Source organism: Tauraco erythrolophus, chromosome 4 (genome assembly GCF_009769465.1).
Source record: "Tauraco erythrolophus isolate bTauEry1 chromosome 4, bTauEry1.pri, whole genome shotgun sequence".
Lineage (NCBI taxonomy): Eukaryota > Metazoa > Chordata > Aves > Musophagiformes > Musophagidae > Tauraco > Tauraco erythrolophus.
This window is the reverse complement of record NC_141468.1, coordinates 68,954,479-68,977,192: the sequence shown is the minus strand read 5'-3', so window position 1 is coordinate 68,977,192 and position 22,714 is coordinate 68,954,479. Positions and strand designations below refer to the sequence as shown.

At 41.4% G+C, this 22,714-nt stretch overlaps 1 protein-coding gene across 1 annotated transcript in view; it reads right to left on the bottom strand.

Moving 5' to 3' along the window:
• PKP2 (plakophilin 2) overlaps window positions 1–22,714 on the bottom strand; it is a 46,553-nt gene that overhangs the window by 5,281 nt on the left and 18,558 nt on the right. Inside the window, exons 5-9 of the mRNA XM_086610392.1 lie at window positions 21,928–22,135; window positions 14,469–14,646; window positions 3,309–3,426; window positions 1,664–1,825; window positions 661–834 (exon numbers count right to left, since the gene is read on the bottom strand). Of these exons, the coding sequence (XP_086466518.1) occupies window positions 661–834; window positions 1,664–1,825; window positions 3,309–3,426; window positions 14,469–14,646; window positions 21,928–22,135 (840 nt within the window). The remainder of the gene's footprint in view (window positions 1–660; window positions 835–1,663; window positions 1,826–3,308; window positions 3,427–14,468; window positions 14,647–21,927; window positions 22,136–22,714) is intronic.

The following is a 22,714-nucleotide window of genomic DNA, read 5'->3' as shown; positions in this document are numbered from 1 at the left end:
TATAAGGCATGTGGGAAAAGTGTGTCATTACCAGGAATGTACAGCCTCCTAAACAAATGCAGCATCTCTACATCAGTTCTCTACATCTACAGTCATCTACATCTCTACATCAGCATCTTCTCTACATCAGTTTAAGCATGTTTAAAACAGTTTAAATCCAGAGCTACGTATGAGCTGCAACAGAAAAGCAAGGTGATATAAAAGAAGTTTCGAGCCCTCTTTCTCCCAGGTGCTCTTTGGCCAGTTCCTCAGCCAAAACATGACAGACGTCATTAGTTTCTTCACCATGAAAGTGATCTGTGGTTGTGTCAGAGTCTCCCTCTCCCCATGGGACTGATTATGTTCCACAAAACCACTTTTATTTTGTGCTTTTAACATCTACTTATCCCTCATTGTGCAATAAATAGGCAAAATTCCACATGTGGAGATGTACAAGGAGTGAGAAGAAGCAGTCCCCATATTTGCCAAGCAAGAAATAGCTGCACTGCCAGTTATGATTTTTCCTTCAATGTTCTTCAATTTCCTTGATCACATCTGTGAGGTAGTGACTTGTCAGTGGTTACCTGATCTCAGTGCTGTAGGTGTGTTGCACTCCAGCCCTAAACTCTGTGCATTCATATTAAGAATTAAATGACAAGAAAAAGAAAAAAGCTGACTTACTGGTCCAGTGCCAGCTGTGAGGTTCTGAAGAGCTCCCAGGGATGCTTCCTGGGTATAGTTTCTGGTACTCTTTGCTATTAAGGAGAGATATATCCTAATCAGTGTGGAATGCCAGAGCGATTCAATACCTCTGGGATTGCTCTTTTCCTCAGGTAGTGGGGTGTCCTGCTGCTTCTAAACATGTAAACAGATCAAGCCTTTAGAAACAGTGACCTTATATGACTTAATACATCACAAGCTAAACTAGCCATTTTGTAACTCTCTATGACCAGATTATTTGCAGATTATCAAACTATTAACTCAAATGACAACGCACAAAATTTCAATATTTATAATGGCCACTCCATCCAAAAAGAGGAGATAGATATTGGAGAAGCTGCTTCTCATCTCTCAGCAACTAACAATAGGGGCTGAGGCCAAGGAGAAACAGAAATGGCCAGCTAGAATTGTACTGTGGATGGAACCAGAGAAGGCAGAATATGCTACAGCAAAACTAATAGATGGGAATGGGTCATTAATCCTTTTCTTTCACTTTCCCTCTCCCTTGATATCTGTTTTCTCTCCAACAATTCCCAGTTGCCCGAATATTTGTGATCTGTACCACATGGCATCAAAAGAAGAGGTTGTGAGATAGCCCAAAAGTCAGCATGTCACGGAAGTGACAAGTCACCTTGTGCTGGTTTCACTGGTGGAACCATCACGACGCCCGCTTATTGGTAGGGCACTTGCACAATTGCAGTACATGGTACAGATACCATCAGAGCAGATGAAACTGAGTGATAGTATTCCCCAACTAATGAAACAATGAATTGCTGTGTCACTTTCACCATCAGCAGCTGAACAAGATATTGGGTATTAGGAAAGGCTATCAATACGTTTGCGGTTTTGGGGCAAGTACTACTAGATACATCAACAAGAGGTTGTTGAATAAATGACAGCCTTATTCTCCAGAAGTTGCTACAACAGATTAGCAAAACAAGATGTAACCAAACATGTGCTTTACCTCTTTTACTTTTCTGCTCCGTGTTCCAAAACAACCCGGTGTTTTATCGTTGCTAGAAATATTTCTTTTTTGCATATATATGCTCTGGGTATAGGTCTCAGGGAGCTCTATCTCTAGCTGGTAGGAAAGATTGTGAAGAATACACACAGAGTTCTCTGTGGCCTAAAATAACAAAAGAATAGAAAACTTGAAAGCTTTGACATGTGTTGAAGGGACATGTATAGACATGGGAAGAGCTTTCACTTTTGCGTCTTCAACAACTAACTGCAGAGCTTCTAATGGCTTACAGAAGAGCTAGTCTTTGTGCCAGTGATCCACAAGACTACATTTATCCTGATAAATTAAACATGCCCTGGGATGTTCCTGAGCACTGAGGCCAACTGACATGTAGGGCTTGCATTCGGAGAGGGGTCCATGCTTGTTGGAAATGATCCTGGGACATTATAATTCCTGAATTATGCCTGGGAATTGTTTGGGCGAGTGCTATTTGGCACAGACCAGAAGTGTGCCAAGGAATGTTTAAGAGCTTAAGAGTATAGACAATCACGTACACACCTCGCCGCAGCATCAGCAAAAGGAAAGCTTTCTATCTTTCCTAAGGAAGCACTTTTCTGTGGTAGAACGTTTTTTTTTTTTAAATTAAGATGTGTCTTTCTGGGCATGGCTAAGGTCAGGTCTACAATTTCTGAGTGATGAGTCTAACAGCAAATAGCTTTATTACCAGTTCCTCCTCTTCTGAAAGTAAAAAAGGAATGAGTGGTTTTAAGACAAAATGCAGTAGGGAGCTATTGGCATACGTGTAATGTGCTGGATTCTCCCTGAAGCTAATGGCACTGAATACAGGGAGATGGAGAAGCTCAAGAATTAATCCTAGAACAGAGCTATAAATGTGCAGTAATTACCACGACACAGCACAAGTTATAGCAGGCACGCTAGAAGTGCCTCACGGGCTACAGCTAACCTCCTCATAAGCGACAGCTGGTCTTCTCACCCAACTTCACCCAGCTAAAAGGCAAATATCTAGTCTAAGCAATGTTCAGGGTTCATCTGCAGTCAACGTGGGTGAAAGAGAATGAGAGGAACTGGCTTCTGGAGGTGTCCATGTCCTTATAGTTACTGGCTTAGGTAGAATGTGTAACTTCTAAAAAACTTAGGAAAATCAATCTCATTCTAAATGACGCAAGCTCCTTAATTACACTGCCACCTAAAAAGATTTAGGTTCTCCATTTCCTAAAGGGTATATAGCACTAAATATACAGGAAAGTCATCAGCTTAATCTTTTAAGCTTCTAGCTAGCTCCCTGGGACAACTCAAAAGGTAATGTCTGACTCTTTGGATGTTTCAGTATCTCTGAAAGCTGTGACTTCATGTCACGTTTTAAAAAAAAAGAAGTTTCTAGCTCTTTCTGGTGATTCTGAAACTGTTTTCTTAAAGCTAAGGCATGTTATCCTTTTAGATTGCAGGATAAAAATCACTTCAGAAAGCTTCTTACTGGACTTCCGTCTTTGATGACAGTGCTAGAAGCCCTGGAAAGAAGTATAAGTTTGGCAATTACATCACAACTGTTTATGAACATTGGTCTCTAAACAAAAAATGTTCTCCTAGCAATTTCCCCTAGGAAAAGACCTTTAATCTCAAAGAATACCTTGTCATTAGGCTCGTGGTCTGCAATAGCTCCTTGAATATAATACACAAGAGAATCAATCAAGCCGTTGCATTCTCTCATCTTTTTCCTTCCTTCTGGGCCGGCAGAGCTCATGTTTCTGTGCAGGAAGGGATACATTGGTGAGAAGAGATTTAGTCAAAGATATTTCCCTGTGCTCCTCTGACAAATTTCTCCAGCTAAATCTTAAACATACTGAAGTTAAGGTTGACTGCTTCCTTTCTTCAGAGCTGTAAGATAATCTGAGCCTTTGCTAAGTAAAACTTCCACTTCAGTGCGTTCCCAGACAAAACCAAATACTCCAGAAAAAACAAACTGTTGTGTTTAGATGGATAAGGTAAGACCTCACTCAAATCTTCATCTCAAAGTTGAATTAATTCTTTTTAAACAGTCAAACAAACTGGACTTTTTTTCATTATCCCATCTGAAGTTATACTTTTAGTATTTAGGATAGTAGCTTTGTCAAGATATCAGAGGAAAGATACCTGTAAAAACTTCCATGCACACAAATATCCTTTAGCATTTATGAACACCAAACCAGTTTTTGACCCAAGATGACCCATCGACATGTTTTGAGAGTTTTAGCAACACTTGTGCATTAACACATAAAGATAACTGATGTCAGTTATGAGGACAAATTCAGATGTCAGTTCATTGCTCATGGGAATGCTTTGAAGGGTGCTAGAGAGCAGAAAGGGATGTGAATGCAGCTGAGTTGGTAGGTTGGAGCAGCAGCCTGGCCCCACCGCTGGGTGAGAGGCTGAGGAGATGAATCATGATGCAGCTGCCACTGCCATCGCTGTCTGACCAGCAGTGTGAGGATTATCACAGCATTATAGAATCATAGAATACCAGGTTGGAAGGGATCTCAAGGACCATCTGGTCCAACCTTTCTTTGCAAAAGCACAGCCTAGATGAGATGGTCCAGCACCCTGTCCAGCTGAATCTTAAATGTGTCCAATGTTGGGGAATCCATTATTTCCCTGGGGAGGTTATTCCAGTGGCTGATTGTTCTCTTTGTGAAAAATTTTCCACGTGTGTGCAATTGGAATCTCCCCAGGAGTAACTTGTACCTGTTACCACTTGTCTTTTTCATGTGACCCCTTGTAAAAAGGGAGTCATGTCTTCTTTGCAGCCACCCTTTAAATACTGGAACATGGTGATAAGGTCTCCCCTCAGCCTTCTTTTGTCAAGGCTGAACAAACCCAGTTCTCCCAGCCTTTCCTTACATGGTAGGCTTCCCAGTCCTTTGATCATCTTTGTGGCCCTTCTCTGGACCCTCTCCAACATGTCCACATCTTTTTTGTATAGCGGGGACCAAAACTGAACACAGTATTCCAGACGCGCCTGACAAGTGCTGAGTAGAGTGGGATAATGACTCCTTCATCTCTGCTGGTGATGTCCTTGTTGATGGAACCCAGCATCCTGTTGGCTTGCTTTGCAGCAGCAGCACACTGTTCGCTCTTAGTGAGCTTGTTGTCCACCAGAACTCCTAGGTCCCATTTCACAGAGCTGCTTCCCAGCTGGGTAGATCCCAGCCTGTGCTGTGCTCCTGGATTATGTTTTCCCAGGTGCCAGACCTTGCACTTGTCATTGCTGAACTTCATAAGGTTCTTGTTAGCTCACTCTTCCAGTCTATTCAGGTCTTCCTGCAGGGTGGCTCTCCCTTGCAAAGTGTCCACTCTCCTGCTTGGTTTGGTATCGTCAAAAAGCTTCATGAGGGTACACTTGATACCATTATCCTGATAGCTTATGAAGATATTAAACAGCATTGAGTCCAGTATTGATCCCTGGGGGACCCCACTTGTGACAGGGTGCCTGTTTGAAAAGGAGCTATTTACCACCACCCTCTGGGTGCAGCCTGTCAGCTGGTTCCCCACCCACCACACAGACCGCTTGTCTAGACTGTAACACATCAGTTTCTCTAGAAGGAGGCTGTAGGAAACTGTATCGAAAGCCTTGGAGAAGTCTAGGTAGACAATGTCCACCACTTGCCTCGCATCAACTGAGTAGGTTACTTTGTCATGGAAGGCGATGAGGTTTGACAAGCATGATTTGCCCCTGGTGAGTTTGTGCTGGCTCTGTGCTGGCTTTTCCCAACCGTGTGCTTCATTTGACTTGTGATAAACCCCAGAAGGATTTGTTCCATAACTTTCCCAGTGACTGAAGTAAGACCAATGGGCCTATAATATCCTGGATCCTCTGTTAAGCCCTTATTGTAAATGGAGGTGACATTAGCCTTCTTCCAGTCTTCTGGGATGTCCCCTGCTCTCCATGACTTCTCAAAGATTGTGGAAAGCGGCATGACAATGATGTTAGCCAGCTCTCTGAACATCCTTGGGTGGATAACATCAGAGCCCATTGATCTGTAGGGGTCGAGCTCCTGTACTAGTTCACATACCATCCTCACTGACGGTGGGTCTGTGTTTGCATCAACCTGGGTTTTCTTTCCCAAGGCCTGGGGCCCACCAGTGCTGGTAAAGACAGAGGGCCTTTGTAGCTCTCAATGGGTATTCATCCACTTTTCCATCTCTGGTACGCTTCTCTCAGTTCTGAGTGGACTCAGAAGCTTGCAGTTAAGCCAAGGGGGTCTCTTGCTCCCCCTACTTCCCTTACCTCTCAAGAAGTTTTTGTGCTTCCAGGAGATCATTCTTGAAAAATTATGAAACGCACAGGGAAGTGGGTTTTTTTTTAAATTATTTTTTTAAAAAATAATTATTTTTCCTTAAGAGGAAAAAATACACCATGCTCCGCTGAATCCCAGCTTCACAGAGAAACTGCTGGCATCTAAGCAGAAAAAAGCTGAAGCCACCAGAAGCTGCTCAGTCAGAGGGAAAAGTCAGATGCCTTCTGCAGATGCCTTCTGCTGTTCTACCACAGTGGCTCGGACACAGCTCCACACGCTTTCTCCTTCCTCCAGACCCAAAGGAAGCCACTTTTCCCCCAGCTTTCAAGTAACATTTTCTGTGCTTTGTGGTAACCCACGTACGACTTGACAATGACTTATGAAAGTGATTCAAAAAAACTCTTGAAAAGCCAAACACACACTTCCTGCTTGAAGTTTGGCTCTAAATAAGCTACTGATTTCCAGGGAAGTTACAACACTTATAATTTTGAAGTATTATTAATTTTACAACTGAACAAACTCTGAATTATGGAATGCTGGAATTATAAACCTAGGCCTCATTATTTTGGACTCCTGCAGCTGTGCTGGCCAAAAGGCCACACACAGTATCACATTCCAGCTTCTTTGTTTGAAATAATATTAAATATAACCCAGTCTTAGCATCCACCACAAATGGAGGGACATGTTCCTTTAGATAGTTTCAGGGTGTTTATTTTGCTTGCTAACTTTACCCACTGGAAATTACAATGGTTTAAAATTTTATTAACAGCAAATCCAGTGAGGAACAGCTTTAAACTTTCCTGTGGCCTATGACTGTAAAATGAATGTAGCATTTTATATACTGTCAATGCAGTTGTTCTGTTCTTTTCCCCTGGGAAGTACATATTCAGATTAAATACTAATGCATCGTAATTATAGTTTTACTTTAGGTCATGCTGTTAACAATATCCTTATTTATGAGTTCATTTATTCTCATGAAATTATATATCGCATAATTAATATTCAGATTCCTCAATATGGCCTACTATAGACATCACTTTGGAGTTTACTTTTACCTATATAAGTCACATTCGAGGCATGTCACCCTTTCATACGTTTATGGTTATACTGACAGAAATGTACATGCTACAGCCCTTCTAGCACATAGCAAAAATAGTTTGAGGCACACAGACTAAAAATACTGTTAAAAGATAAGTGTGGAATTTGCATCGCCAAAGACGCTTCAGCTGATACAGTATTTCACTTTGTCGCAGTACATCATTCTAAAAATCCCTGAACTTTTGACAGCTACAATCATGCTGAATGGCTGTGCAAGGAGAGGCCATCCCCTGGCCTTGATGTCTAGCATGAATATGGTGGGGCACACAGCTTTATAGCTCAGGAGGCAGAGAAGAGCCCGAATCACAGGCACTGTCCTGTTCTGCAAAGGAAACTAATTACTGAATTCTGTTTCATTAAGAAACTGATGCTCAGCTGTTCATCCAGACATACCAGCGTGTGTCTGTATGTGCGTCTGTACATATATGGCCACTCCATTCTCCACCTTTCCCTGTTTCCTCATCATTGCAACACGGACTGGGAAGGGAAGAGCTCCTGCTCTCCCACTTGCCCAACTGCAGTTGTAACCACCTTACTCTGAATAGGGTCAGAGTTGGTTTGAAGGCAGAGAAGATCTTGTATTTCAGGCAAAACCTCAGCTGGCAGTTTAAGTTTGTTTGCTAATTAAAGCTTGAGGAATTCCAGGAAATAAAAATATTATTAGATTGGGAAAAAAAATAAATGTTTCTGAGAAGTGTCACAGAAACATTTTTTTTTTTTTAAATTGAAACAATGGCAACATTTTGCTTAGAAAATTGCAAAACTGACTTCATGTTGGCTTCCTAAGATTTGAGGTTCATGACAACTGGAATGCCTCCCTCTAGGCTCAAGAGTTGGGCTCTCTTGTAGTGGAGCTCTTGGAGGCCCTGAAATACCCAGCGCTTGGGCAACTGCTGTGGTTGGGCTGGCCCAATATTGTGGCTCATGACAACTCCCATGGTGAGACTTCAGGGCTATCTAGAAATCTTCAAATCTGCTGTGTGACTTTGGTTTACTGGTGTTTCATCAGAAATACACTGAGATAAATACATCTGTGGAAAAAAAGATCAGCTGGAGTCAAGATCAAGAGTCTTCTCATAGGAAAACTCTTCTGCTACACAGTTCCTGATATCTCTACCCTGCATTGATATTGAATGGTTGGGAGAATGCTGCACAGGGACAATGTGGCCTTAGGGCGACTGCTGCTTGTATAGATGCTCTCCTTTGAATGACTCAGAAATTACATTTTGGGATCATCTATTAAAAATCTCTGACTTCTGGCATGCTTCAATATGCTAATCCTGCTGACATGCCCAAACTATACCACATGATAATGCGGATGCATAGAATCTATCTACATGCCTTATTTATCTCATCCCATATTTGCTGCTTCTGTTCTCTCTTGCTCACATTCACGGTGTATCTGTAATCGAAATAGCCATTTGCTCATGTGCCTGTGGTATTTGCAGAGGATCAGCTAATTCCCTATTGGGAAATACTGTTTTGATCCAGAAATGTGAGGTAAATACAGAGAAATGTTACATAATAAAATCAAGTGTGATTTTGAAAAAAAAACAGAATGATAATATATGTTCAGTGAGATTGCAAATGGCACCAAATGAAAGAGATACTCCCTTTAATCCAGCACTGAGTCACACACTGGCCGACTATGTTGGAAAAGGTTTTTGCACTGCTCTGAATGATCCACACGAGTGATAAGAAGGGGGCTTTTGCTCCTGGGACTCATTATGCTAAAACTGGTAATTTGAATTTAACTCAATTACGTGGTAACCATTTCCTAAAGTAGTTTGGGAAATTCTATTCCCTTCATGCCTTACACAGTTCAAAAATGCAACAGGGAGGGAAAGGTATCCGGGGATCTACTTAATAACAACAGGCACCAGGCTGAAAGCTGCTTGCAGGAAATAACAAAAATTCCTTTCAGGAATTGGGGGAGCAGATAAACTGAAGAGGAGGCAAGAGAAGATAAGAATGGATGGAAATAAACTTAAAGGAATGGCAATGCTATGCAAGAGGCCTTGGTTCAAAGACCTGTTATCATCAGACATTTGTTTTACGGTCTCTCTTCGAAGCTTCCATTATGAAACTGAACTGCCATTATGCTTTTCAACATACGGTGAGAGCTTTGGCTTCACTTCTCTCCAGAGCAATTGGAAGTAGATGTTTACACAGCCTCCTGGTCTGAAGTGCAATGATATTACTTCTTCCACCTACGGCTTTCCACCTTTCTGTGGGTCACTGAGTAATTCTCAAAGAACTTAAAAGGGAGCTGGGACAAACAAAGGGTGAAAAATGATGATGAAAGAGGAAGTGTTCCTTCTGGTTTACTGGATGGGGAACCAGGATCAGAGAGGTTAGCTGGCTTTTCTGGAGATGGTTGTCTAGAAAGTTTTGAAGAATTAGGATATGTAGGGCCACAGGATGCTCCAGTGACAGAGCAATCAAAAAGGAGGACTCTGTAATGAAACACAGCAGTTGCGGTGGCTAGTTCCAACACTTAAACAAAATATTTTGCGGAAGAAAATGTGACCACTAAACATAAATTTGGGAAGTTCAGCCCTGCAGAACTTCTGGGAACAGGAATTTCAAGGTAAAAATGGAACAAGATCATTATCAGCTTTCAAGGTGTAATACAGACAGCCTTCTACTAAGCCTTCCTCTTAATCAGAGAAAGAATAATGCCAGAAATTCATTTAAGTGTTTAAATAACATTCAAAACCATATATTCTGCATGCTGTTGGTATCTTACCCTTTCAGACTCAGAGGAATTTGGAGGAGGAGGCTAAGTATCTTGACGATTTCTACCCATTTGTATCAGAACTGGAGACAGAACTATTATGCGTAGGACTTTCAGGCCAAGAAAAAGTGACTTTACCTTGCAAATCCAATGACTACAATATCTGCAATACTCCTCTAGATAGTTTAATACACCAATTTTACTTGTTCAGCTGTTGTCAGGCAACCAGCGAAGTCTTTTAATTTGGTGTATTCTGCCTGTGCAGGGCACAGTGCTTTTTATCACATTTCAGGGCTGAATACCATTATTTATTCTACCTTCTAATGCAGAATTCTGTGGTATACACAGCTTCTTTTTATTATAAAGTTTTGTGATCCAGGATTTCTGTAAAACTGTGTCAGAAGCAAAGCTTTAAGACAAATTACAGACCTAGAGAATGGGATTAAGAAATCCTTCTAAAGTCAGACTTCCTTATCAGTGACTACATACACTGACACAGGCAGCTGGAAATTCAGGCCTCCACAATACTTGTTGCAATAACTGTTTAGCAGAATAGGGAGTGTTCTAGTTGTTTACTCCTTCCAGTGTTAGTATCTGCAATATTATCTGCTAGACGTGGATTTCCTTCTCCTCCTGAAATTCTGTCAAAGAGGATGAAGAGAGCTTTAATTTACTAGTTGGTAACTGTGTGGCACAGCACAGATGCTCACCTCAGATGATAGTGTTAGTTTTGGACTGTGGGTGTCCCTGTCAGTCAATAGGTGTATGTAAATTTTTGAAAGGAACTTTTGGCATTCTCCTATAACTAAGTACTATGCATAATGTATTGCACTTCAAAGTACTATTTTTACCCTGTACTAGAAGCTGCAGGCTATAGACTTTATCAACATGCACAACAAACATGTTAGTATTACAGAAGGGAAGACTAATTACAGATTTATATTCTGGCAAATATATAGACTCTTTAAACATCTTCATTAGTAACACCATTCCCTCAGTGCACAGTTTTTTATTTTGTGGTGTGCTCTTCTTTTAGTTTTCAGCACTTCTTTGTGCAGAGATTTTTTTTTTAATTAATACATAAGGAAGTAATACTTCTACTGACCTGATTTGAGGTGTATTAATTTCCAATAAAGAGAAGCAAATTGATTCAGCTTAAAAATTTCAGATATTTGGTCTGTACAAATTCAGTAAACCTCATTAAAAACTGTTCTCTGCTAGAAAGTATGTTGGCAATCCTGCAGATCAATTTTAGCTGTGAATTTTCAAGCCCTTCTTGTTCTCCGCTCAGTTACAATTTTTAGTGTTCAAGCTCTTAAAAGTAAGAAGGACATCACCTTTTTAAAATAAGTAATGTATCCTTGGACATCTCGGTAAGGGCAGGTTGAGAGACTTTTCATTGAGGCTGCAGAGCTAACTGCAGCTCTGGAGCAGCCCCACTCACTGACTTTCTGTACAGATAAAAGTATGTTCAAAGTCTACTTTTATTTAATTTAAAACAACTCAGCTACTGTTACTCCTTATTTGTCTCATCTCAAGTCGCTGCAACAAGCTCAGAAAGAGTAATACCACGCTAAAACAGAGAATGATCCTGTGCCCTTATCAGCTGGATCATAGGGAAGAGATGGTTCCAGGGTCCAAACGCAGGAGAGGGGCAGGTCATGCCACCACAGAGCGGCACAGCTAACAGCCAGACTGGTTTCTCTACAAACGCAGCTTGGGCTAACTAACACGAAAAACAGCAACTTGCTTCCTTTCATAGACAACAGCACTAGCGTTAGCTAGAGAGATTTTATTATGGGCAGTTAATGTTTCTCTGTATTTGCTTTTGAGCCATCAGAGTAAATAAAAGTTAATTATTACTTAGAGATAATGTTAGTGGGCTGACAGGAGTTCTTGCAGAGAAAGGTGCTTTATTGTTGAGTATTTTGTATAGCTAACAATTCATTTGTCCTCTGAAACCACCCAAGAGTCAGATACAGAGCTGTTTACACAGTGCAATACAGATACAACTACTCTGCTATACGACATGTTAGCAAAACAGGGCATAAGGCAAAGATATAAGGCAAAACTGGGCAGCCTCTAAATTTCAGACCCAATTCCTTGTACTTTATTAATATGAGTTTAAAACTCAGGCCATGCTTTTGCACTCATACGTTACTCATTAATTATTTCAAACTACGCCCTTTTTCATTTTTGAAATGCCCTTTCATGCATTTTTGGACGTGTGAACAAAAGACATGTACCTCTAATACTCAACATTTGTATTTATTTAATATGCAATGACTTTGAACTCACAAAGGGCCACAGTTTTATGGACTGCTGTTTTTAAAGGTGTTTTTATTAAAGGTGCTTTTATTAAAGATGTGATTTGTATATTTGTCATTTACGGGTGTGTTTACTGAGGCCTTTGGTATTTCTCTGTAGTAGCTGCTACTATGTTCATGAGGCTATTAGCTGATTGCAGTGGTAAATGCACAACTGTAAATCTGTTCCTCCACTCCATGGCTGCAGCCTGGCCTCAATTTATTTGAACTTGTGCAAAAAGTTGGACGGGGCTTACTTCGATTTAAAAAATGGCTTTTTCCCAGTTTAGATTAAGTCATTTTCTAATCAGTTTAGCTATAGATTATGATATATCAAAGTAAGCATATCTGGCAGCAGCTGAAAACTGAACACTTCTCTGTGCTTTTATGTACCATGTCCCCTTTACAAATTGTCTATTTAGAACAGAAGTGATTATGACTTGAAATTAATTCTATATATTTAACCAAAGGGTCCTTGGAGATGCTACTGAATATAACTATTAGTCATGGTTTATATGCTGAGCAGAAGAAAAGAGTGACTCGATCACTGCTGAGCATGTTGTGCTTACTACCCAAAGGACAGCTCCCGTGCCTGGTAAAGCTGGTAAGATTCAGCAGGTATTACAGCAGGTGAGCAGAACTTACCCAACACAAATGGCAGAACACATTGTGGTCCCGTTAATATCTAATGTTGCCATAGATAAACATGTCTTGCTCAGTCTCTGGAAAGAAAATCCCAGGTACACGAGCACTTCAGTTGTCCCACTGATGACGCCAGAATTAATCCTTCATGCATGTTTCTGTTTTGGTAGCCCAAATGGCACTTACAGGGCTATACAACAGTACAGTGCAAAGGGAGGAAATTGTGAGAAAAAGCTGCCAACTTTGCAGTTCTTACGGGAAATGCAAACACTCCTGGGTGTCTGAACCAGAGACTGTGCTCAAAGGAACTGCCCACAAAATGGGCAAATGCAAACAGCATTACCAGTGCTTGAATAAAACACTCGTGACAGCAAATTTCTGTTGAGGCTACTCTGAAACAATGATGTGATATAGTGAATTTTCTTTACTCTTCAGAGAAGGCTAGTTTCTTGTTTATATAGAATCAAATTCTCTAAATGGAGGCATGTGATGAGAAAAATCCTATTACTGCCTATAACCGTTGTTTTGCTCCAGCACAACTAAGAAATTGTGTTCCAGAGAAATAAACCTTACTGCTTTACCTGCTACAGCCTAGGACTCTTCACGAGGTTTTGCATTGTTACTTTTCAACAAACGCAATCATAAATCTGTTCTGCCAGTCAGAAGTATAAACATATACTCAAGCTATGTGTAAAGATCTTAATTATTTTGAGCTTGTAGAGTAGGAAGGAGAAAAAGATGTAGGCATATTTTCATGTGATTCCAGTGGATAGCCACTTCTGATGCTTCATAAATTTTAGAAATTAAAATGAAGCAGGAATTGTTTACGAAAAAAGTATTAACAAAGCGGTTATAAACAATACTTACAGGGGTAAAAGAACTTCATTATCCTATGAAATTGTCACTTTTGTATTTGTATCAAAAGATCATACAACCCAAGGGGTGCACAAGATAGTCCATTGCGATGCAGGAAGAAAATATTTTTGTACCGTTAATGGATAAAATAAAAAAAAAAGTGTTTATTTCATCTTTACATCACGCTTTTTAATTTCTGTTTTTATGTATGTTTTATAATGTACATAATATATTAGTACAGGAGTATATGTATATACTTTATAAATAAATTTACATATACTGAGGGAGGGTTCTCAAAAAGTTTTTACTCATAGGAGTGTATCATCAAAAAGGTCTGGAGACCACTGCACTAGAGTCTTAAAATAACTTTAAAAGGCTCACACAGGTTTAAAGTTTCTTTTAAATCACTGTGAGCTTTTCTCCAGTGCTAATTTGTAATACTATTTCTACAACTATTTAAGAAACTTTGTTATTACTACTATCGTCATCAATCAGGGGCTAATTTTATACATCATACCAACATCTGTTATTCAGTGAAGGATCTCTTTGACTTCAATGCAACTATACACTGCAACCATGCCTCTGATTACTATGTTCTGTTATATTATATTTAGTCTGTAGAGTACCCATCAAATGAATATATAGGAGCCTTAAGAAGAAAGTTATTCTCATTGTATTGAGCAGTGATTCTTCCGGTCTGATGTGCATGAGGTCATATTTCAAAACATGATCTATATGCAAACTCTTCTCTTGGAGTCATCAAAGTTCAAAGCAAGAAAGAAAACAAGTGTGCAGCCCATTTTATCATCACTATAAATAAGTGTGCAGCCCGTTTTAGCATCACTATTGTTTTGGGTACTTGTAGACTGAGTGCTCACCTCAAGCATCCTGTGGCATTGTAGAAGATATCAGGGTCAGGTAAGGCACTTGACTTTGGGTAATCTCGATCTGGCCAGCCAGAGTAAGGGATGAGAACAGCTTCGGTCAGCGTCTGCAGGGCTTCTCTAATCAACAGGTGCTTCAGCTGGTCATTGGAGGACAAATTCCACAACAAACCTGCAATATCCAAAATAAAATCAGAGCAGCAAAAAGACCCCCCTACAGTTTGAAAGACCTAATCTCAAACTCCTTGAAGTTAATGAGTGAAGGAGCCAGCCTGGCACTTGATATCCTGAAGAGGAGCAGAAGGGGGTGATAACAGTTCACCAGCCCTGATCTGAGGACATGGAAATGAGGAAAAAAAAGGGGTGCAATTACCTGTGTAATTAAAGTCAAATCTCTATATAGTCAGTCTAACGCCCAACTGAGAAGCACAGTTTTCCATGGCTCTCCATGGGCATTGCCCATCTGCAGCAACCATCTTCTCCATCACCAAAGCAAGATACAACAGAGATAACACCATCAATGCCAGTGATCATTCCCCACACTTCCAGGGAGGAATTCACCCCTTCTGGAAGTCTGGCAGGACTGGCTGGACTTCCAATTACCAAGTAAAGACCAAAGAGCAAGAGAATAAACTTGCATGCAAAGGGGGTAGATGTCAGGTACAGAGAGTGAGTTTACAGGTCTTTGGAAATCTGCTGGAAAACAGGAGATGGCCATTACCAATTTTCTCTAACACCTGGTAGCAAAACTCCTCATAGGACGGAAAACTTTTAAATGCTGGTTGGCTGTTACTGTTCAGATATTTGTCACTAAAGAAATCATTAAGTAACGCTATAGACCTTGTTTACTCACTATCTCCAAACACCCAAACAAATCTCAAATATAGTCTTGTACAACTGATTAGCTTTGCTTATGTTCTATTCCAAGAGATGACAATTCTTTTTAAAGAAGTACTCTTCCCCTGGAAAAAGACACATATTTCTGCTTTTCACTACAAAGGCTTTCATTGTTTCCCCAGGTTGCTGCTCTAAGTTTCACAAACCTCCTCCTCCAAACACTGGCAGAGTATTAGTGAATGTTCCTTTCATCACTTCACAACAGAAAAATGTTTCTTTTGTATCTCCTTACACTTTGAATTTAATTACAGCTATTGTGAGCAATAGTAAAATCAAAACAAAAGCCAGCCAGAAGCAGCTCATTCCTTCTTCTGGGATCAGCTCTTCAACCCCTGAATTAAGGGATAAAAGGAAGAATGTACTTTCCTGAAGTACAAGTAAGGCTTATAGGAAATCAGACATGCAATCCAAAGGGCATTGGTAAGGGAAGCAGGTTAAGACAGAATGGCATAAATGTACGGACACAAGGACAGAATATCTCATTAAAAGGAACAAGCGAGTTTTGAATTACAGACAGATACCTACAATAGAATTGTCAGGACAGAATTTGAGATGTTGCTCACACTGTAAATTTTCCAACAAAAACTGTACCTTTACCCAGAGGCACTGTCTCACTGGGCTCAGAAGGATTCTCTCAGTGGCATTCTGGGTGTGGAATAATTTGTTTACATTAGAAAATCTTTACGAGTGGGCTCTTTCCTTGCAGCTACGCTATGATGTATTCATAGGGGCATAGTTTTCCCTTAGATGGTTATTTGGAAAAATGTGTGGGATCTCCTTTTAAATTTGTATTTCTTTTAATGACAGTTCTGTTTGTGCTGTAATCTTCCCTGCAGGAAAACTTTTCTTTCATTTCTTAGATTTCTGCTGCATGATAACAAGATCAAGAGGTTAGATACTCCCTGCAGGCTCATCTGGTTTACCTTCAAAAGCTAAATCTCTTTTGGTTTTTTTCATGCTATAGCCATTTTACTTTCTGTTTCTCAGTGTGCTTTCTAAATACTACAAAATGCCATTCCTGTCTTGGCTCCAGCATTGCCTCCTCCTCTCCTACTATGCTGGAGTAAGCTCGTTCCTTTCCTAAGATATTCACAAGAGGTTTGTTTGTACGTCAAACAAAGGACAGAGCCTACAATTCCTTTACTTGTGTCAGTGATTTCACAAAGCTAGCAAATCCAGTCAATGTGACCTTGGGGAGGTCTTATTCCCCCTGAGAAGTCACATAAGCACAGAAATTGCACAGAGAAACCAGGCAGCCATTTTCTGCACATGTGCATTAGGCAAACTGGTCCACAGCAGCTTTCAAGCCACTGTCATAAGCACAAAGCCACTTTGGTGGGTGACTGGTTTGGTGCTTTTTGTGTGTTCTCCTGGGATGCACAGGCTGTGAGGCAGGACACAGCACTTGCTATAATCAGCATTTATCTCCATACACTTTCATTGCTTTCAGTCTTTTCATAGGATGATACAGGCACACTGCATGACTATGCTCACATTGTATTCCTCAGCCTAGATCTTGGCCTGCATCTGCATTTCTGGAGTGCTTATTTTCCTGTTATTGGCTTTTTAGTTCCTCTCTGCAGCTTTTTAGTTCCTCTCTGCACAGTGAGAGAGAAAGAAAGAGCAGGGAAGGCTAGTACAATAGGTCAGAAGAAAATACAGGCTATCAAAATATTCTTTGAGAATACATGGTATGATATGGCTTAATATTAGGCATCTGTATTAACACTGCTGATACTACTAAGCCAGTGACCTTGAAGATAATCTTCTAAGGCTGAGATGTACTCATCTCATATGCACAAGTATTAGATCATATTTCTGACAGGTAATGAAGTCCAGTATGAGAAAACTTCTGTGTCTCAAAGTTTTAACTTCCTTCTCTCCAAAAACTTCCTTATCTTGGTGTATTTTTGTCAGGTGGAGTGCTTTGGTAACATGCTTCTTATATAGAGGTAGAAACAGAAAGTCTTCCTCTGCCGAGCTTAGACATCTATGTTAATGAGTATCCCATGCTTTCAATCCTTGACCAGGAGTCTTTCAGCAGAGTTCAGTGTGTTATTATCAGGTACTAAAGTTATTTTACTAATCTCTTACGGGAGAAGACAGTTAGTTAATTATCATATCACACATTTGGAAGTCCCTAATTTACAGTCAAAGTAGGTAATAAATACAATGTGGAAAGATAGACGGGCTTCTCATGCTGACCAGATGGAACCCCAAAGGCTCTGCATTCACCTTTTCCTGAAAGTGTTACAACATTGCAATGTGATCGCATGCATAGCTATAATATTCCACTAGTCCTATAGGAAGCCAAAGGCAAAGAAAGAGGAGAGACAGAACTTGTAGGTGATCCATCAGTCAGACAGGGAAACTGTTGCTCAGTGAGGTTTAACCATTTTGGTAGAAAGGCACTCAGAGGTTTGCACTGTGCTTGGAAAAGCCTTATGTTGCAGCCCTTCTCGGGCTACATGGTCAATCTGTACATGACTGTAATTCCAGTGTTTCCTAGATATCGCTGTACATGCCAAGATCATCAGGAAGCACTGACCTTATTAAGCATATGCTTAACAGTGACTGTCCACCTTCCACCTGCAGCCCACTCCCTGCCAGCCTTTAAAGTGTGGGCTGGGAAAGAAAGTAGCTGGAAGCAAAGTTAACATTCTCATAGCAATTCATTCAACCAGGCTGCCTTCTGCCCTGAGGGCTCCTTGCAGCTTGCTAGGGAGCTGCAAGAATTCCACAAGTGATGGCAAAACGTATGCCCTAGTGCCATTTTCACCAACGGACTCATTGTGTTCTTCCAAACTGAACATTTAGTCTTTAGTCTTGAACAAAGTGACAAATACTTCTCTTTTCCTGTATTTTCAAAGCCATCCCTTGCAGCTGATCGACATGAAAGTGTATGAGAATATTTTGCTTTATGCAAATTACAACATCCTGCTCAATATTGCTTAAATATATTGTTGGTGTCTTGTAGTAAATCTTCATGTTCAATGACAGTGATAATTGCAGAAAGAAGGTGCCCCTTCATTTTCACACTGGTGAAGTGGAAGACTAATATTAACAGTATCCGTACGAGTTATCCTGCACAAAGCTCTTGTCAAAAATTCTGAAATTGCTAGCAAGAAAAGAGCATTAGATTTCTGGCCACGGTGCCATCTTTTTCACTGCTTCCCTCACTGGTGTGTAAAAGCACTGAGAAGCAACACACTGTGCAGTCAGTTACTAAGTGACCCAATTCTGCATCTGATGAATGTGAAAAATTTTAAAACATTTTAATGTTGCAGAGCTGTAGAACTGAGCCAAAAGAGCCAACAATACAAAGCTTTGTTGTCTAGCTTAGGGAGCCCAGTATTTCAAATACTTAAAAGAATGCAGAATTACAGAAGGTCTCAACATGTCTTTGCTTCAAGGCAGGGCTGCTTGACACCTTCCGTGTCTTTTCAAGCACTGTATTTTTAATAGCTTGTGTTCCTGGTATCTTTAAAGATCACTTGAAATAAATCCCCATTCATTTATTCATAACATTTTCTTCCATGATCTTCCTTTGCATGCTAACTAGAATGAATGTAGGTCACAGCAGTTGACTTCCTAGAGACTACGGTAAAACTGGAGTGCAGGGACCAAGTGGTGGGCATTTCTTAACTGGCTGCTGTAAAGCCAACAGGGCAGTAACCACAGGTTTCTTTGTGAGAAGTGGTGGACATTTCCTCCCATGTTCCTTCTACTGTACTGATGTACAAAGAGGTGTAATATGGGGTTTCTGATCCAAAGGGCTCTTCCTTCAAAATTGCAATGGATCCTACTCATTTTTAACAGTTTTTCTTCAAGGACATTGAAAAAAAAGGATGAGAACATAAGCCCTGCAAAAGGATGAGAACATAAGCCCTGCAAAGACTGAATCCAGAATGGAGGTCACTCCATCGATGGTGCTGTATGATCATCAAATGGATGTCCTGCAGGAATTCTCTCCCCTGCACACAGAAAAGAAGCACACTGTTGCTGCAGCAGAGCTTTCTGCTTGTCACAGATCTGAGAAGACAGACTTGGGTGCAAACAGCTAGGAATGAGAGAGCTCAGAGTAGAAATTTGGGGCAATAGGGTTTGTGGGGAGTAGGACACCCACTTTTTACCCACAGCACCTCACAGTTCTGGGGGACAGTCTTTGACAAGGAGCTCGCAGTATGCGCCAGCAGTGTAGTGTCAAAAAGTGAGGGCTGAGCTGCTGTGTAAGCAGTGGGTGTTAATTACAGTCCCAGGCACCTCTAGGACTGCTCCAATCACTGCTGACCAAAATGGTTCTACAGAATTTGCTATTTCAAGCCTCATTTTCTTTTCTGGAATATCTAGGACTTTAAGCTTCCTGCTAACAGGCTCATGTAATTTCTGAAGAAGCTTTAAGAGGGGAAGTTGCAGCTCCTAGTCTCTTCTAGGAAAATGAAGAACCACCCACTGTAGATGAAGATCAGGTTCAAGACCATCTAAAGAACCTGAAGGTGGACAAGTCCATGGGACCTGATGAGGTGCATCCGCGGGTCCTGAGGGAACTGGCAGATGAAGTTGCTAAGCTGCTATCCATTGTCGGAGAGGTCTTCTGGCTGCTGCGCGGGCTAAATGAGAAGCACCTGTGGCCCGTTAAAACAGGTGCTGTGAGTTACCCTGGGAAGCCGGAAGCCACGTGGCCTGTGGCTGGTTAAAGGTGGGGCACCCCCTCCTGGAAGTGGGGCATTTCCCTCCTGGATACTAGAGAGGTGTGAGCCCTTTGAGAGCAGCGGTTAGAGGCTCTCCAGAAAAGACCTTCGGAGTGAGATAAAGACCTTCTGATTGAGATATGAGGTGATTGCAATGACCCTTGGTTGCAATACAGTGCGACAAGAATACCTACAGTTCGTGACAATCCATCATATTTGAGAAGTTGTGGCAGTCTTGTGAAGTTCCTGCTGGCTGGAAAAGGGGAAATATAGCCCTCATCTTTAAAAAGGGAAAAAAAGAAGACCCAGGGAACTACAGGCCAGTCAGTCTCACCTCTGTGGCCCGAAAGATCATGGAGGAGATTCTCCTGGCAACTATGCTAAGGCACATAGAAAATAAGGAGGTGATTGGTGACAGCCAACATGGCTTCACTAGGGGCAAATCCTGCCTGACTAATTTGGTGGCCTTCTATGATGAGGTTACAGCATTGATGGATAAGGGCAGAGCAACTGACATCGTCTACCTGGACTTGTCCAAAGCATTTGATACTGTTCCACATGACATCCTTGTCTCTAAACTGGAGAAAGATGGATTTGACAGATGGATGGACCACTCGGTGGATAAGGAATTGGCTAGATGGTTGCACTCAAAGAGTTGTGGTCAACGGTTCAATGTCCAAGTGGAGACCAGTGACGAGTGGTGTTCCTCAGAGGTCAGTACTGGGGCCAGTGCTATTTAACATCTTTGTTGGCGACATGGACAGTGGGATCGAGTGCACCCTCAGCAAGTTTGTAGATGACACCAAGTTGTGTGGTGTTGCAGACACGCTTGAGGGAAGAGATGCCATCCAGAGGGACATTGACAGGCTGGAGAGGTGGGCCTGTGAGAACCTCATGAAGTTCAGCAAGGCCAAGTGCAAGGTCCTGCACGTGGGTTGGGGCAATCCCAAGCACAAGTACAGGCTGGGTGGAGAATGGATTGAGAGCAGCCCTGAGGAAAAGGACTTGGGAGTGCTGGTGGATGAGAAGCTCAACGTGAGCCGGCAATGCGCGCTGGCAGCCCAGAAAGCCAACCATATCCTGGGCTGCATCAAAAGAAGCGTGGCCAGCAGGTTGAAGAAGGTGATTCTGCCGCTCTACTCTGCTCTCGTGAGACCTCACCTGGAGTACTGCATTCAGCTCTGGAGTCCCCAACACAAGAAGGACATGGAGCTGCTGGAGCGGGTCCAGAGGAGGGCCACGAAGATGATCTGAGGGCTGGAGCACCTCTCCTGTGAAGACAGGCTGAGAGAGTTGGGGCTGTTCAGCCTGGAGAAGAGAAGGCTCCAGGATGATCTTATTGCAGCCTTCCAGTACTTAAAGGGGGCCTACAGGAAAGCTGGAGAGGGACTTTTTACAAGGGCATGTAGTGATAGGACAAGGGGGAATGGCTTTAAACTGAAAGAGGGCAGATTTCGATTAGATATAAGGAAGAAATTCTTCACTCTGAGGGTGGTGAGGCACTGGAACAGGTTGCCCAGAGAAGTTGTGGATGCCCCATCCCTGGAAGTGTTCAAGGTCAGGTTGGATGAGGCTTTGGTCAACCTGGTGTAGTGGAGGGTGTCCCTGCCCATGGCAGGGGGGTTGGAACTAGATGATTTTTAAGGTCCCTTCCAATCCTAACCATTCTATGATTCTTACTGTCTTCAAGACTGGTCTTGAGTAAGGACCTTGGAATTTCACCCTGAGGGAAGAGCTTAGAACTGGTGACAACAGTCTTGTATTTAGTCACTAAACATTGGCCTAAGTAAACAATCATGTACCTCAGAGGGAAAGTTTGTGCATTACTCAAAGCACTTCATGGTTGACTGCACAGAAAATGCTACCTGTTATTTGCTTTTTCATCTCTACATCCCTGGTGTGTCGGAGTAGGCGGAGCAAGAGTGGGATCCCTTTCTGCTCAGACACTTCCAATTTGTTGTCATTGTCCTCAAACACCAAGTTTCTCAGAGCACCACATGCTGCCCGCTGAACGTCCTCATTCTGAACATCAAGAAGCTGTAAAAGTTTGGGGATACCACCAAGTGAGAAAACCTGTGAGGGAAACAAAATGCAGCAGAGAAAAGTTACATATTGTGAATTACAAACTCCACTCTCCACTTCAGCAAACCTTTAAATAATCACAGGCACTTTTCTCATTTGCTCCTATTTGAAAGACTCGAAGCACAGATCATTAACCATTTGGACATGACTGTTAACTCCTGGGCTTTCATATGAGTCATAGTCAAAATCCACAACTAAGGGAGGCATCGTATTTTAATAATTAATGTAAGAGAATGAAACTAAATCTCTTCCAGCTTTGGTGCAGATTTGTACTCTCTGACAAGACATTTAATTGCTCTGCATTTTAGCTTCCATGTTGGTGAAATGGTATTTGAGATTTAACTCCAGAACATTTATAAACTGCTTTGAGATTTCTGGATGTAAAATGTTCCTAATGTGTCAAGTTTGTTTTTTTTCCTCAGTAGCCAGCCTGATGAAAAGACAATATTTTTCTCTAACTTCTGTACATGTATTTAAAGTATATTAAATAAGAATATATTACACTTAGTAATTCTTATCTGTGGCATACTGAGGAAAAATTATAAACTAGTAAAATTCAAAATGTGGATC